This window comes from Monodelphis domestica, chromosome 4, assembly GCF_027887165.1.
Source record: "Monodelphis domestica isolate mMonDom1 chromosome 4, mMonDom1.pri, whole genome shotgun sequence".
NCBI classification, from domain to species: Eukaryota; Metazoa; Chordata; class Mammalia; order Didelphimorphia; family Didelphidae; genus Monodelphis; species Monodelphis domestica.
The window spans coordinates 421,630,729-421,646,317 of NC_077230.1; the positions used below are offsets into that span (position 1 = coordinate 421,630,729).

Genomic DNA, 15,589 nt, shown 5'->3' on the forward strand with positions numbered 1-15,589 from the left:
TGTTTCTTAATAAGTCGTATTTATTTAGAACCATCAGCAAGTATCATCTGCAATGGGGATAAGTTAGAAGCTGTCCCAAGAAGATCAGGAGTGAAGTAAGGGTGCCCATTATCATCACTACTATTTCATACTGTACTCAAAATGTTAGCTTTAGCTCTAGGAGAAAAAGAAACTGAAGGAATGAAAGTAGGCAACGAGGAAAGTAAACTATCACTCTTTGCAGGTAATGTGACATAGAAAATCTGAGAAATTCAACTAAAAAGCTAGTGGAAATAATTCCAGCAAAGTTGCAGGATGCAAAACAAACCCACATAAATCTTCAATATTCCTATGTTTCCAACAAAACTCGGCAGCGAGAGTTAGGAAGAGAAACTGTGTAAAATTACCCTCTACAATAGAAAATATTTAGGAATCTGTCTGCCAGACAGACACAGGAATTCAATGAACACAACTACAAAACACTTCACACAAATAAAACTAGTTCTAAACAATTGGGAAAACATTAATTGCTTATGGGTAGGACAAGTTACTTTAATAAAAATGACAATCCTAAATTAAGTATTCAATGTCACACCTATAAAACTACCAAAAAACTTAAAGAATTAGAAAGAATTAGGGGCAGCTGGGTGGCTCAATGGATTGAGAGTCAGGTCTAAAGACAAGAGGTCCTGGGTTCAAATCTGCCCTCAAATACGTCCTAGTTGTGTGGCCCTGGGCAAGTCACTTGACCCCCATTGCCTAGCCCTTACCTCTCTTCTGCCTTGGAACCAATACCCAGTATTAATTCCAAGTCAGAAGGTAAGGGTTTAAAAAAAAAAAAGAATTAGAAAAAAATGATAACAGTTCATCTAAAAGAACAAAAGGTCAAGAATATCAAGGGAACCAATGAAAAAAAAATGTGAAGGATGAGGGCCTAGCAGTGCCAGATCTTAAACTACTATAAAGCAGGGGTCATCAAAACAAAATGGTACTAGTTAAGAGATGGAAGGAGGATCAGTGGAATAGACTTGGGGTAAGTGACCTCAGTAAGACAGTCTATGATAAGCCCAAAGATCCCAACTTTGGGGATAAGAACTTATTATTTGACAAATATTACTGGGAAAGATGGAAAAAATGGGGAAAATTAGGTTTAGATCAGTATCTCACACACTATACCAAGATGAGTTCAAAATGCGTATAAACACCAAGGGATTGATTGATGCTCAAGTTGGGAGAATGGGCACCCTTGGTGAGTCTGCGCTAACCCAGATGAATTACATTCATGGGTACGCCTGTGGCACCACCATCAGAGAACTCAGGAAGACCCAGGAGTGGGAAGAGGAACCACCAGACTAAGAAGATCAAATTTCTGGATTTTCCAAAAGGAAACCAAGAGGCCAGCGACCTTGACCTGCTCCTGGTAGAGATTCTAGAACGGAGGATTATTAAAGGGCCGCCCAGGTGGCTTTCTTGAGAACAGGCCATTCAAAATTAATTTTATTTGCCTTTTTGACAATGTTACTAAGCTGATACAGCAGGGGAATGCTGAAGATAAGTTTACCTAGGAAAGTTGTATCAAAGCATTCAACTGATTCTCCTGATATTCTTGTGGAAAAGATGGAGAGAGGAGGGCCCGGCGATGCCACAGCTAGAGGGAGCCTTCCGTAGAGTTAAATGGGCAGGCTCTGAAAGCAGTCATTGAACATTTAAGGTTAATTCACAAAAAGATCTCCTCTGAAGTGCCCCCAGGATTTGTGCCATTGAATGTTTTTGTCAGTGACTTTTATAATAAGAGTGTAGGTAAGGGACAGCTAGGTGACTCAGTGAACAAATCTGGGCCTAGAGACCAGAGGGTGCGAGTTCAAATGTGATCTCAAACACTTCCTAGCTCTGGGCAAGTCACTTAGCTCCAGTTGCCTAGCCCTTGTTGCTCTTTTGTCTTAGAATCAGTATTTGTAAGGTAAATATATATATATTTTTAACTCTTACCTTCCATCTTAGAATCACTACTGTGTATTGGTTCCAAGGCAGAAGAGTGGTAAGGGCTAGGCAGTAGGGGTCAAGTGACTTGCCCAGGGTCACACAGCTGGGAAGTGTCTGAGGTCACATTTGAACCCTGGACCTCCCATCTTTAGGTCTGACTCTCAATCCACTGAGCCACCCAACCGCCCCAAATATGTATGTTTTAAAAAGCATAAGTAGCATCTTAATGAGACTTTCAGATGCTCCAAAGCTGGAAGAGTTGGTGAGAGCATCAGTAATCCAAAAAAGATCTTGATAGGCTAACATGACAATGCAAAGAATTCTGGATCTGGAGTCAAGACCTTCATCCAAATCCCACCTATGTGGGCCATGGGCAAGTTATTTGATCCCCTTAGGCCTCAGTTTCTTTATCTGTAAAATGAGTCAGTTGGGACCAGAGGGTCCCTGAAGTCTCTTCAGCTCTAAATCTGTGAGTCTACAAAAACTGGACTGAAATGACTAAGATGAAAAGGGATAAAAATCAAGACTTTGACAGGGGGTCAAAAACTGACTTCTCAAGCAGCGAGCAGGAGAGGGGAGGTTCCATAGTTCACATGAAGAATTTCAGAGGACTGAAAGCTCAGTGTAATTCTACAGGGTGATTGATGCAGCAACCCAAAAAACTAATGTGATCCTGGGCCAGAACTTCCAGGAACCAGGAGATGCTGCTCTTCCTGCTGTTCTCTCATTGGCCAGGCTGCATCTGGGGCATTCAGTTGTGGACACCACAATTTACAAAGGGCACTGATGAGCCAGGGAGTTTCTAGGGGGAAGGGGGAAGGGCTCCAGGTCATGCCAGATAAGGAGGGGTTGAAGGATCCAAGGATCTTTACTCTGGAGAAGAGAAGGTTCAGGAAGAACATGGTGACTCTCTTCAAGCCCTGGAATCTATCCTAGGAATGGAAGAGGGATCCAACCTGCTGTGTGTGGTTGGTGCTGGAGGGAGTCACAAAGAGGAAGATGTTGGCTTGATTTTCCTCAACTGGAGTAGACAGCCTTGGAAGGCAGTGAATTCGGCCCTCTTTGGAGGTCTCCAAGCCAGTTGTCCATTCTGTTATATGAGGAAGTATTGGAGTGTTTGGTCATTGAGGTCCTTTTCAGCTCTGAAATTGTGTGATCATATGACAATCTCTGTCTTCTGCTGTCTGAAGGCCTTGTTCAGCTTGGTCCCAGAGGGCAGGGATTCCTGTTTGGACTTGATATCCAAACCCTGTCATTTCACACATGGATGAACTGAGGCCCAGAGAATGGGAAAGATCTCTTCTAAAGTCACACAAGAAGTCCGTGGCTCCTGGCTGTGTGACCTTGGGCATGTCACTTCTTCCTCTTGCCACTCTTCGGCCTTAGAATTAAGACTAAGACAGAAGGTAAGAGGTTTGTTTTTTTAAAAGGGTCAGTAGCAGAACGAATCCTTGAATTCAGGTCTTCTAACAACAGTGTGCAAAGAGAGAACTTCCTAATAATGAGCTCTAACACTGCCAGAGTGGGAGAGGGGACAAAGGATTGCAGCGAGTTTCCTGCAGGAGACTGGATGCCAGAGAGGGGCCTCCTAGCCCTAGCTCAGGGTCAGGTTGGATTGGATGATGTTGGCAGCTCCCAGATCTCATAATTCTACTCTGCCATACACCCCTGGCCCCTGCCTGTCCTTAGCCGTTCATAGTTATTTTACTTGTGTACCTCTGATGAAGCCGTGTAGCCTTTTGGATCCTTACTTTCCCCCTCTAGAAATCAAGGATAAACAACTTCATTCCCAGCCTAAGGCTGTGCTGAGGAAAGAACTCTACAAACCCCAAACCAGGATTGGAGAAATGATTGTTGCCATTATTATATTTTTGCAAAAAACACAACACTCTGATTCTATGTTGGGACCTACAGAGTGTTTGGAGCCTTTCCTAGCAGGAGCTCTCAGAGGCTGGACTGGCCTCCTCTCCCTCCCCACCCAGGGTCCTGCTGGAGATGGAGAGGCAGGGGGCAGCCCTGTGTCCAGAAGTCTGGCAGCTCCTGGACAAGCGTTGTTCGTTCAATAGACGTTGGCCCAGCTGGCATCGTTGCCATTGTTTTTGGATCTCTGCTTGTACCTGTGGCAGTCAAGGGGCAAGGAAAGGACACGGCCATTACCAATTGGCCTCCCTTGGGGAAGAAGATCATAGTGGATCTGGGGGTTTCATACCTCTTTGTTGATGAAACAGAATAGGATGCTGACAAAAAGGCCCTGGAGAGAAGGGGGAGAGAAGAGGTTGAATGAATGGAAAATCTTTCTGGAAGCATGAGCCCTTTCCTAAATAAAAGGCCAGGACTTCCGAACCATCAGTAATGGAGAACCTTTTAAAGATGGTGTTCCAGGCCTCATGCTCCCAGATTGAGTACTGGCCATCCCCCTTACCCCACATGAGGGAAGGAGAAAGCACTTTCATTGGTAGTAGTGAGGTGAGGAATGCCCTCAGGCATGGTGGAAAGGGAGAAGGTAGCAGCTCTGCCCAAGTCCCTCTGCCTTTCTAGTAACAAATTGGAGGGGGGGGGGTGACACATGCCCACAGACAGCACTCTGTGTGCCATTTTTGGCACCGATGCCATAGGTTCACCACCACTGCTTACATTCTCTCCATGGACTAAGCTGATCATCTTTGCATGCCCTATATTTTTGTGCTAAAACTTTATGAGCCTAGAAATGTGAGCTAGATGGCATTGCTGGCTCTAAGGTGATATGCAAGGGTGAGCAAGTCCTCAGATCTGGGCCTGAATGCCAGCACCAATGCTACTAGGGAAGTGCCTTCCTCTTTCAGAGCCCAAGTTTTGTAAAATGTGGAGGTGTAGGCTAAATGACTCTAGAGCCAGACTTTCAGGGTTGGCCATTTTTGCTTTCTTTGTACTTGGAGCCTTGATGGGAGTGAGGAAAGTCCAATCTGAGAAGCCTTCTCAAAGGAATTTACAAAACCAAGTCAAGATTGGATTGAAGGTCCAAAGGGCAGGAGTGGCAGATGGTGGATCTGGGGTGGAACTGAGACAGTTCCTGCCCTAGTACCCTACCTGGAAGGAGCTGAGGAAGATCTCAAAGCACAGTTTGGTGTAGCGAAGGGTGCCTTCTGCTTGTTCCTCTGTCACAGGTGCAAACACCACCTCATGTATGCCCAGGAGGGGAACCAGGGTCAGTGTGGACCTGGCCAGTCTAGAGGATAGAGGGAGTATGAATCCCCAGAGTCCTTCTGCCCCTCCCCCAATGGAAATTTTCACTGACCCCAAGGTCTCCCCATCCCCAACCTGAGCCTGTAGTCCTGGCAACGCATCTGGTGAGCCCTCAGCTTGGCCAACAGGATGCCCAGAATTTGAATGAAGATAAGGAAATTAATCTGAAGAGTGGAGTGAGAAAATGTAGTGAAGGGTCATGCTAGGGGGAGAGGGCAAAACTGTTAGGGTTTGAAATCAAGTAGGAAGCTAGAGAAAGGAGGTTCCAGACTCATAGACTGTTAGAACTTAAAATATTAGCACTGTGGAGAGTTGGGATTCAAGAACATAAAATGTTAGATCATTACAACTTTGGAGGATTAAACCTAGAATTTGAACACAGAATCTGAGAATGGTAAAGTCCATTTTATCTAGCCATCCTATTTATTAGCTTCTTCCTCTCTTCCTGCCCCTCACTAGTTAGCACTGAGGCTAACGGAGGAAGCCTAGGGATATGAGGCTTTGGGGAACCTTGGGGAATGTTGGGTGCTCCAGTCTCAGAGAGGGGTGCCCATATAGTCAGGAATGAGAGGCCAAGAGGGAAGACACCTAGAAAAATAGAACCATCAAGGAGGGCTTCCTGGAAGAGGTGGGAAACCAACATAGGCTCTGAGGAAGGGACTCTGAATTAGGGAGTTGGGTTGGGATGGAGGATGGAACAGACACCTTCCCTCTGTAAGAGAGAGACGAAATTCAGAGAAGAGGCCCATGGCAGAACAGAGAATGGGGATCATACCAAGATGGTACCGAGGATGGGTGTGCGGATAATCCACCAGATAGCCTTGATCTCATTCCGTTCCCAGCACCTGGAAGAAGGAACTCTCCAAGGTCCTGATTAGCCCGTCCTCTCTGGCCCCGCCTTCAGACAGGCCACACCCACATTCCTTCCCAGCCCCGCCCACTACATCCATTCACGTCGCCCCGGAACAGGCCACGCCCACGTTCCCTGCTAGCTCCGCCTCCTGGCGTCCACCTTTCACTCACTGCGTGTTCTCGTAGAGGTGGCGAGAGATGACCCACGGGATGACGAAGAGCGCAGGGACCCCTGTGAAAACCAGCCATGCCCACAGAGGTCACGAGCCAGGGACCCCCTCCCGCGAGAGATGGGGGCTCTTGGGGAGTCTAAAGCTTTTCAAGGAGAGGGAACGTGAAATACTTAAAAACCCTGGCGAAGCCCTAGACACTCTCTTTTTCAGGGAGCCTTGGGCCGCTCTGTCTCTGTCTCTGTCATTGTCTCTCTCCCTCTCTGCCTCTGACTCTCTGTGTGTCTCTTTCTGTGTGTTTCTGTCTCTCTCTGTCATTGTCTCTCTCTCTGTGTGTCTCTTTCTCTGTCTCTGTCATTGTCTCTCTCTGTCTCTGTTTCTGTTTGTCTCTTTCTGTCTCTCCCTTTGTCTCTGTATGTCTCTTTGTCTCTGTCTCTCTGACTCTGTCTCCTGTCTGTCTCTGTCATTGTTTCTTTCTGTCACTGTCTCTTTCTGTCTCTGTCACTGTATCTCTGCCTCTCTTTGTCTCTCTGACTGTCACTCTGTGTCTCTGACTCTGTCTCGGTCTCCTCTGTCTGTCTCTGTCATTGTTTCTCTCTCTGCCTGTCTTGATCTCTCTCTCTTTCTCTGTCTCTCTCTGCCTCTGCCTCTGTCTGTCTCTCTCTGTGTCTCTGTATCTCTCTCCACTTATTCACATATTGTCTTTTCCATTTGAAGGGTTCCTCTTCGAAGGCAGGGACTACTTTTTGCCTCTGTATCCTCGGGATGTAGCACAGCTCCCACCCACAGAAAGTGCTTAACAAATGTTTAGAGGGCAGCTAGATGGCTCAGTGGACTGAGAGCCAGGCCAGGAGAAGGGAGGTTCTGAGTTCAAATTTGACCCCAGGTACTTCCTGGCTGTGTGACCCTGGACTAGTCACTTCACCCCCATTGCGTAGCCCTTACTGCTGCTCTGCCTCAGAACCAGTACACAGTATTGCTTGTAAGAGGGAAGGGAAGGGGTTAAAAATGTTTGTTGCCTGCCTGGAATGAGAGGTGGAAGGGTCTCTAGAGTGAGGAGGTGCCGTGTAAGACTCACCCCAGCCAAGAAACAAGTAGCATCTGAAGTGTCTCTCCTCTGAAAAGGCCGTGAGCACCAGCAAGCTGTACAGGTACACGCCTTCCACCAACAGCCACATGTGGTTAGCACTGACACAATACTGAGTCACAATCTGGGCCACTCGGCAAGTGGCAAGAGTCTGGAGGTGGGAAGATCAGAAGCCGGCCAAACCTCCCAGGAGAGAGCCCTCCTCCAATAACCAGCCGTCTCCCCCAGCCCCCCATCAACCAGATGCTCTCTCCCTTGATGAAGGTCCCCATTCTAGTCCCGGTCTAGGGAGAGGAAAAGAGACAAGAGTGTGAGCAGTCAAATAGTGGGGAGCAGGCCAAGGCAGGTAGGGAGAGGGTGGTAGAGTCCAGTGGCCACAGAGCATGGAATGTCAGAAGATAAAGCCTAGACGTCACGGCTAGGAAGCTCCTTGGACGAGAGAGAGAACCTAGAACGTTGGCATAAGAGAACTGCGGGCTCTGGGCACACACTAAAAGGGGGAATGAAGGGAGAACCAAGAATTCGCCTGATGAGGGAGCACCTGAGCTGGGTGTCCAGTGCGAAGGCCCAAGGTGGGCAGTAGTTTGTCCCGAGTAAGGATGGCGGCTGCCCGAAAGACAAAGGAGACGAACAGATTCACGTGGATGTAGTTTCGGGTGCATCGAAGCTTCCTGGAGGGATGGATCGTGCCAGAATCTGCTGAGCTACCCATGGGCCACCAAATCTGCTTTCCCCGAGCAGCCCCTCTTTCGTGCTCCCATATGCCTCCTTTCTAGTTACCCTTAAGGAAGTGTGCCCGGGCTGACCCTCCACCAGTGCCCGAAGAGTGGTCGCCACATCTTTGGCTCGAGAGGAGAATCCACTCGCTCCAAGACGGACGGCTCTCCGTCAGCCAGATTTTCCTGGCATGGAGCCTAGATCCGTGTACGTCCCCCCTAGCCCTTCTAGTTCTCCCCTCCAGAGCCAGTCAAGAACAAGAGTACTCAGTCCCTCCAGATGCTTGAAGACTCCCCCCCAGTATTGCAGGCCCAGCCCCACTCTTCAGGCCGGGGGTCTCCCCAGGACCATTTACCTGAAGGAGCTAAGAAGCAGCAGAGCCAGCAGCAGGGCCACCAGGGAGAGCGAGTACCCCACCGTATACACCAGCTGCAGCCTCTCCAGGATGAGCCTTTGGCCCTGCCGGAAGGAAGCCCCCCCCGAGGTCGGAGCACCACAGGGAGACCGATGGGGCATTTTCCCCAGAGGAGAGTGAGATTTTCCCAGAATCCCCCTAAGGAAAGGCCTAGTTGCCATCTCACCTGGAAGACCCGCTCTCCCTCTGGTGCCTCACATTGGGAATGGCTCCTCCAGCGTCCCCACTGCCCATCAGCCCCACAGAGACGCAGCACAGAGCCCTTGGTCACTGAGGAAAAGATGGAGGACAGTGTGTAACGTTGGGGTGGGCACCTAGATAACCAAAGAGAAATCACAGGATCATAAATTTCAAGACGGAAGGGGCCTCTTCTTCCTTTTTCAGATGGGGAAACTAAGACCTAGAAGGTTCAATGACTTGGCCAGGGTCACATAGTTTTGAGGCAAGATTTGAACCCAGGTCTTCATGACTTCAAGTCAGACCTTGTACCAGTCTAGACAGAAACCCAGAGAAGTTCACAGGAAAAGGAAAGCACAATATTAATATGTCAGACCTGGGGGTTCCTTACCACCCAGGGCATTAGATCTTAAGGCCCACTGGAACATAGATGGGAAGGGATCTTAGAAACCATCTAAGCCAATCCCTCTTTTTATATATATAAGGGTGAGGGGGAAACTGAGGCCCATCCAGGAGGAGTGACTTTCCCAAGGTCTCACAGGGAGCAAAGGGCAGATCCAGGCCTTGGGCTTAGAAAACCAGAGATGCAGATAATTCTTAGACCTTCCAAGAGTCAAGGAACCAGAGAAATACAGGGATGGAGATGGACTAAGACACGATGTGTCCAAACCACAGAGAGGAGAGACACAGTGAAAGCCAGAGAGAACACAGAGAAGGAGATAGGGAAGAAATAGAGAGAGATGGAGACCAGACACTTGCATACACACAAGACAGAGGCGGAAGCACAAAGAGACACAGAGAAACCAGAAAAGGGTAGAAGGAGGGAAATCGAGGAAGCCCCAAACTCAGAGAGAGCCTCTCTTATTCTCCCAGAGGGGATCCTCACCTTCCTGGTGCCAGGGCAGGTACCAGGGGCAGGGGACACTGGCCGTGGTGTTAGGGGCTGAGTGGGGCCAGCAGGCATACTCGTCGAAGGTTCCATTGCAGGTAGGTCCTGAGGGACGAGGGGGCAAAGGGGGCAAAGATGTTCTTTTCTCAGGCTCCCTCAAGGGAGAGGAAGAGAATGGGGGATTCTTCCCTCATTCCATCCATAAAACCCAAAGGCTGCTCCTGACTGCCTCCTCCCTTCCTTCATTCCTTAGCTCACAAGCGTGACCCCCAAATCTGGGAAATGTCTGCCCCATGGAATGCCCACCCTAGACGTTTCACCAATCCCTTCCTACCTTCCCTCTCTGACACAAATACTTCCTCATCTTCCATCTTAGAATCAATACTGTGTATTGGTTCCAAGGCAGAAGAGCAGGAAGGGTTAGGTAATGGGGGTCAAGTGACTTGCCCAGGGTCACACAGCTGGAGAGTGTCTGAGGCCAGATTTGAACCCAGGACCTCCCATCTCCAGGTCTGTCTCTCCATCCACTGAGCCACCCAGCTGCTCCCTCCAACACATATGTTTCACTCTCTGCCCAAACCCATCCACATCCGTCCGCCAATCTGTTAAATCCCTTTGGGGCATCTCAACTTCAGAGCAGTGGCTTGGTCTAGACGTGACTCTTCCCCTTCTCTGTCCATGGGGAGCCTCGGCTCACCTGCTATGGGTTCGACAGCAGCTAGATCCTCCAGGCACTGATCCCGGTACTGGGCCCACCGACGCTGGAGCTCCTCGAGGGCTGTACTTCCCGGAGAGCTGGCCTGTGGAGAAGTCCCGTCCTCCCCAGCCCCCTGGGACACAGGGAGGAGGAAGGGCTCTTGGAGCTTCTACGCTAGCTGTGGGGCCTCAAATTCTCCCCATCCCACCTGCCTCCATCTCCTGGGGCCTGAAATGTGCCCTGGACCCCCCATCCCTCAAGCCCGCCTCCAAAGCTAGAAACTCGCCATTTGCTCTCCTGGGAGGAAGAGTCCCTTCTTACCCCTCTCCCCACTCCACTCCTGGGGGGCGTCTAAGGGGTCATCGCCTCTCTCCCCCACCCCCTTACTTGTGCGCTCCTCAGGACTGAATAGGACAGCAAGAGAATCAAGAGAGATGGAGGCTTCCACATCACAGGAAGGAATCTGGTCTTCAGAGCCCAAGACCCCAGGGCTGCCTTGGAACTGTGGGAATGAGGGGGACAAGGAACCTGTGGAGCACTTCTGGATTTGTTATGGGGGACTGCTGGGTGGCTCAGTGGATAAAGAGCCAGACCTCGAGATGGGAGGTCCTGGGTTCAAATGTGACCTCAGACACTTCCTAGTTGTGTGACCCTGGGCAAGTCACTTCACCCCCATTGCCTAGTCCTTACCTCTATTCTGCCTTGGAGCCAACACACAGGATTAATTCTAAGACAGAAGGTAAGGGTTAATTAAAAAAAAAAGCATTTTCTATTTGATCCTCAACAATCTTATAGGGGTCACACACAGTAACATGAGGGATAGATGATTTTTGAGCCAGAAAGGACCGAGTTCAAATGCTGCCTCAGCCAAATCTTGGCTCTATTATTCTGAATAGTCTCTTCACATCTTAGTGCTATAGTCTACACAATCTGACAAGACTATTATTAAGTTGAAAGCAAGAGCTAACCTTTACCGGTAAAGAGAATTCTCTCCCCCAGCAGCTCTCTACGCCCATGAAAACCTTAGGTCGGGTCCTGATTCCTAACAACCACGTGAGACAGAGGCCGTTCCAATCCCCATTTTACAGTCAGGAAAAAGGAAAGGAAACAGATTTCCACCCCCTCCCCCAATCAAGCTGTCTCTGGAGTTTCCAGAAGACGCTTTGAGATCCACAACAGCAACTGAGGATTTGCTTGATAGTTTCTAATCTGTAATCTGCCCTCCTGTCTAAGCCACTTCTGGCACTTCTCCTACCAGCCTGAGGATGAAGGAATGGGCAAGGCTCCCTGCCTGCAGAACTCCTGCTTTGCCCTCCTTGCCTCACCTCCCTCAAGAGGGGCTCCATCTACTTCCCTCTTATTTGGCAATGCATCAGATCTCCAAAACTTTGGGAGGCTAGAGGGGGGTTGGGGTGGGAGGGAGGAAGGCAGGAATCCGAAGGCAGGAGAGAAGTGGCTCCATCTTTGTCCCAACAGTTCTCCTCTGCCTCCATCCCTCCATCACCTTCCTACTTCCCTCCAGACCCCATCAGACCCCAAGGCACAGAGAGACAGACAGAAGAAGGGATGGAAAGGAATGTTGGTGGGGGCAATGGAGGAGAGAAAAGATATGAGGTCATTCCTAAGGTCCTGAACAGAGCCCAGTCCTATAAGAGAGAAAGACAGACCAACAGACCAAGGGAGACAGACAGGCAGACAGGCAGACACACACAGAGGCAGAGACAAAAAGATCTGATTTCTCCTTTACCTGTGCTCTCACCTGTGGCTGTTGCTTTCCTCTTCTTCCTCTGGGTCTCTCCTTCAGACTCTGGATTCTGAGCTCCGCCCCTCCTGGGGTGGGTGCAAGCACTCATTGTCACACATGGAGTCAGTCACAGGCTCAGCCCTCCCATACCTATCCAGGGTTCTCTCTCTCCCTCCCTCCCTCTCTCTCTCTCTCTCTCTCTCTCTCACCCTCCCTCTCTCCCTCCCTCCCTCTCCCTCCCTCCCTCCCTCCCTCCCTCTCTCTCTCTCTCTCTCTCTCTCTCTCTCTCTCTCTCTCTCTCTCTCTCTCTCTCTCTCTCTCTCTCTCTCTCTCTCTCTCTCTCTCTCTCTTCTCTCTCTCTCTCTCTCTCTCTCTCTCTCTCTCTCTCTCTCTCTCTCTCTCTCTCCTCTCTCTCTCTCTCTCTCTCTCTCTCTCTCTCTCTCTCTCTCTCTCTCTCTCTCTCTCCCTCTTCCCTTTCTCTCTCTCTCTTGATTTGGAAGCTGGAAGGGACCTTCCCCTTCAAATAGCCTTTATCTCCCTTTCTGTATCTCGTATCTCCTTCATATTAAGTCTCCCACAGAGGAAAGGAAAACAAGGCAGAACAAACACGATAGGGCTTCTTTCTCTCCACTCTGCTCCTTCCTTTTTCTGTGTCTCCCTCTCACTGTCTTGCAGTCTCTGCCTCTTCTCCTTTTTCTCTTGGTCTCAGTTTCTCCACTTGTTTTTCTTTGCTTTATTGTGAAGTGATAGATCAAAGATTTCAGAGCTGGGAAGGATCTTAAAGGTCAGCAAGTCCAACAAAGGCCCAGAAAAGTCAAGTGACTTACTGGGAGAAAATTGAGGGGATCAGGACAACAAGTGGTTAATTGTAGGAATTGAGTGACCCCCACTGACTCCATCTTGTCACTCAGTTCTGGAACTTGCTCAATTCTCTTTCTATTCAATTATGGGTCCAGTCCAAATTCTGTATTGTGATGAAAGTTCATTCAGTTGTAGGAATTGGAAGAAAACCTTATTGTAATGCCTGAATCTAGTCCTTTGTGGCCGGGAAACAGAACATTTTCCTGTACCTGCTATTTAGAGACCCTTAATCAAGAATGCAAGGGAAAGTGACCAGAACCACAGTCAGATCCTAAGATGGATACAAGGAGGTTCCTCATAATTGAACATTTCTGGCATCCCATATGCCATCTGAAAACTGGCCCCATATGGATCAATCATTTATTGTTTCCATGTTCCTTTGATTGTTTACAAACACTTGGGGAGGAATGAAGCACCTCTTTTCCTGACTTCAAGGAATTGTACCTGTTCTCTCTCCCCTCTCAATTTGGAGAGTCCCTAATTTTTCATCTAATTCAAAATCAGATTACCTAATGAATGGTTTCATTTCAACGAATTGGCTTCATTTGACTAATTGTTTTTGTCTGTCTACCCATGTATTTGGGGTCCAGTCCTAAACTGAGGAGGAGACTCCGTCCCGATTTGTTGGGTAATCGGCATGCGTTGCTTAACAAATTGACATGCTCAGAAGATCAAATCTTTGTTTCTTCAGTCATTTTGTCTTTTGCTGGTTACATTACCCAGAGTCACACAGCCAGATTTAATCCCAATTCCTCTTGACGCCAAGGACAGCAACCCATACATTATACTACAGGGCTTCCAAGGTCTCAAGGATCTTTTATTTTTTTAATTCATGGAAAATTTGCAAACATCCACAGACACAAATGCAAGGTGTCCCCAAAAGCCCTTAATAAGTTGAAAATTGAATGGTCTTTTGGGACATCCAGTATTTTGTCTCTATTTTAGTCTCTGATTCTATTGACCTGTTTCTGGGTGTCTTGTTTCCCACCCTGTGGTCCTTGGGTCTGGGAAGTAGAATAAACTTTGTCTTCATTTTCAAAATAACTCATACACATTCAATGTCTTGAATATTCACGAACACCTACACCAGCCCATCAGGAACCCATTTTCCCATTTCACTGAAGAGGAAACCGAGTTTCCAAAAGGGTAAATGAGAAAACTGAAGTACAGAGGGAGAAAAAGAAGACACCGTGGAATATATATCTGTCCCCAGCAGCCCCTGACCCTGGTATTGGGGTGGAGTAAGGAGAAGCCTAGTTTGATGTAGCTACCTGGCTCAGTGGATAGAAAGCCAGAGTTGAAGTTAGGAGGATGTGGGTTCAAATTTGACCTCAGATACTTCCTAGCTGTGTGACCTTGGGCAAGTCACTTAACCCCATTTGCCTAGTTCTTGCCTTTCTGTCTTGTCACTGAGACTAAAAGTAAGGGTTTAAAAAATGACTGCTTAGTGTGAAATCCCTCTTAATCTTATTTCCTGAATCTGGATGGAAGATGGATGGAAGAAAAAAAACAGGAAGGAGGAGAGGTGGAGGGGAGATGGTTGGGCTGACCCCTAAATCTAAGACTCAGTTGTTGGAGCCCCAATGAGGCCCTCCTTCTCCTACTGCATTAGGATTCAGTAAGGTTAGGAGAGGAGAGCCAGGAGATCTCTTTCATCGTTTTCCTGCTTCTTCTGTCTCTGTCTCTACCCCAGACTGTCTCTGAAGGTTTCTGTGAGCTCTTGGTCCTCTTTGTCTCTGGCTCAGGCTTCCTCTGACCTTCTCACACTATCCTCTTCTCTCTCTTGGCTTAGAGTTTGAGGGCCCCCCTAAATGAACTTCTCCTTCCCCCCTGAGGCCTTCCAGGCTAGTCAGGGGGCTGTGGCCTAGGGCTAAAGAGACAGAAGGGACAGGAAACAGATCCTGGGGGGAGAGGCAGAGGCCTGGAGCCCAGGCAGATGGCAAGGTCGATGAGGCAGAGCAATGAGAGGGCGCCGCTGAAGGGGGGAACTCGGGAGGGAGGTGGGAGACAGAGAAACATGCTGAGACACACATTCCGAGACAAGAAAAGGAATTGATGGAGACAACCAGGGGAAGGAGAGCTAAAGAGAGGAATCAAAACCTCTACTAATGTCCAGGGCCCTGGAGTCCCTACTCGCAGCCAGGATCAGCATGCCAGCTGATGGGGGAGCCACCCAAGGGAGCCTCGGGGCTCTGATCTTGGCTCTGGCTGACTCTCTCTCTTTACATACCTTCTTCTCTGTCTCTAGCTTTCTCTTTCTTTGACTTCCTCACTCAGTTGTGTGTCTGCCTGTCTCTGTATCTTTACATATTTCCACATATATTTCTGTAGCGATCTTTAGATGTTTTTACATCTCTGTTAGTACGTATCTATTCCATAATGAATAGATGACATATGCGTGTTTCGAGACGTGTGTGTATTTGGATCTGTCTCGATTTCTCGACATATATATATTGATTTTGGAATCAATTTTTGTGTCTTTATATATATATTAATATATGTATCTAGTATAGAATATAATATTTATCTTATATAATATATGTGAATTACTATATATATATATATATATATAGAGAGAGAGAGAGAGAGAGAGAGAGAAATGTATGTATGTGTGTATATATATATATATATATTTTTTTTAATTTTCTCCCTCTCTATGCCTGGCTATCTCCTTCAGAGTCTGGAGTCCAGATTCTTTCGTTGTCATAGTGACTCCCTTGAAGCCGGGGAGCAAATATTGTCAGTTCCGGAGTCAACCTTTCTTTCTCAGCATTTGGCCTCTGGAGAGAGAGAGAG

General features: G+C 48.1%; 1 protein-coding gene across 3 annotated transcripts in view; it reads right to left on the reverse strand.

Moving 5' to 3' along the window:
* GIPR (gastric inhibitory polypeptide receptor) overlaps nt 1-15,589 on the reverse strand; it is a 26,298-nt gene continuing 10,709 nt past the window's right edge. Inside the window, exons 3-17 of one of the 3 annotated variants that reach the window (XM_056796336.1) lie at nt 12,542-12,663; nt 11,936-12,018; nt 10,576-10,690; nt 10,189-10,321; nt 9,489-9,596; nt 8,592-8,695; nt 8,366-8,469; nt 7,835-7,964; nt 7,285-7,444; nt 6,208-6,268; nt 5,960-6,029; nt 5,260-5,348; nt 5,029-5,167; nt 4,172-4,213; nt 1-4,079 (exon numbers count right to left, since the gene is read on the reverse strand). In XM_056796336.1, the coding sequence (XP_056652314.1) occupies nt 3,894-4,079; nt 4,172-4,213; nt 5,029-5,167; nt 5,260-5,348; nt 5,960-6,029; nt 6,208-6,268; nt 7,285-7,444; nt 7,835-7,964; nt 8,366-8,469; nt 8,592-8,695; nt 9,489-9,596; nt 10,189-10,321; nt 10,576-10,638 (1,389 nt within the window). In that variant the 5' untranslated portion in view covers nt 10,639-10,690; nt 11,936-12,018; nt 12,542-12,663 and the 3' untranslated portion in view covers nt 1-3,893. Of the gene's footprint in view, nt 4,080-4,171; nt 4,214-5,028; nt 5,168-5,259; nt 5,349-5,959; nt 6,030-6,207; nt 6,269-7,284; nt 7,445-7,834; nt 7,965-8,365; nt 8,470-8,591; nt 8,696-9,488; nt 9,597-10,188; nt 10,322-10,575; nt 10,691-11,935; nt 12,019-12,539; nt 12,664-15,589 lie in introns of all 3 variants that reach the window. The other 2 variants (XM_056796335.1, XM_007492137.3) reach the window with 2 other exon arrangements.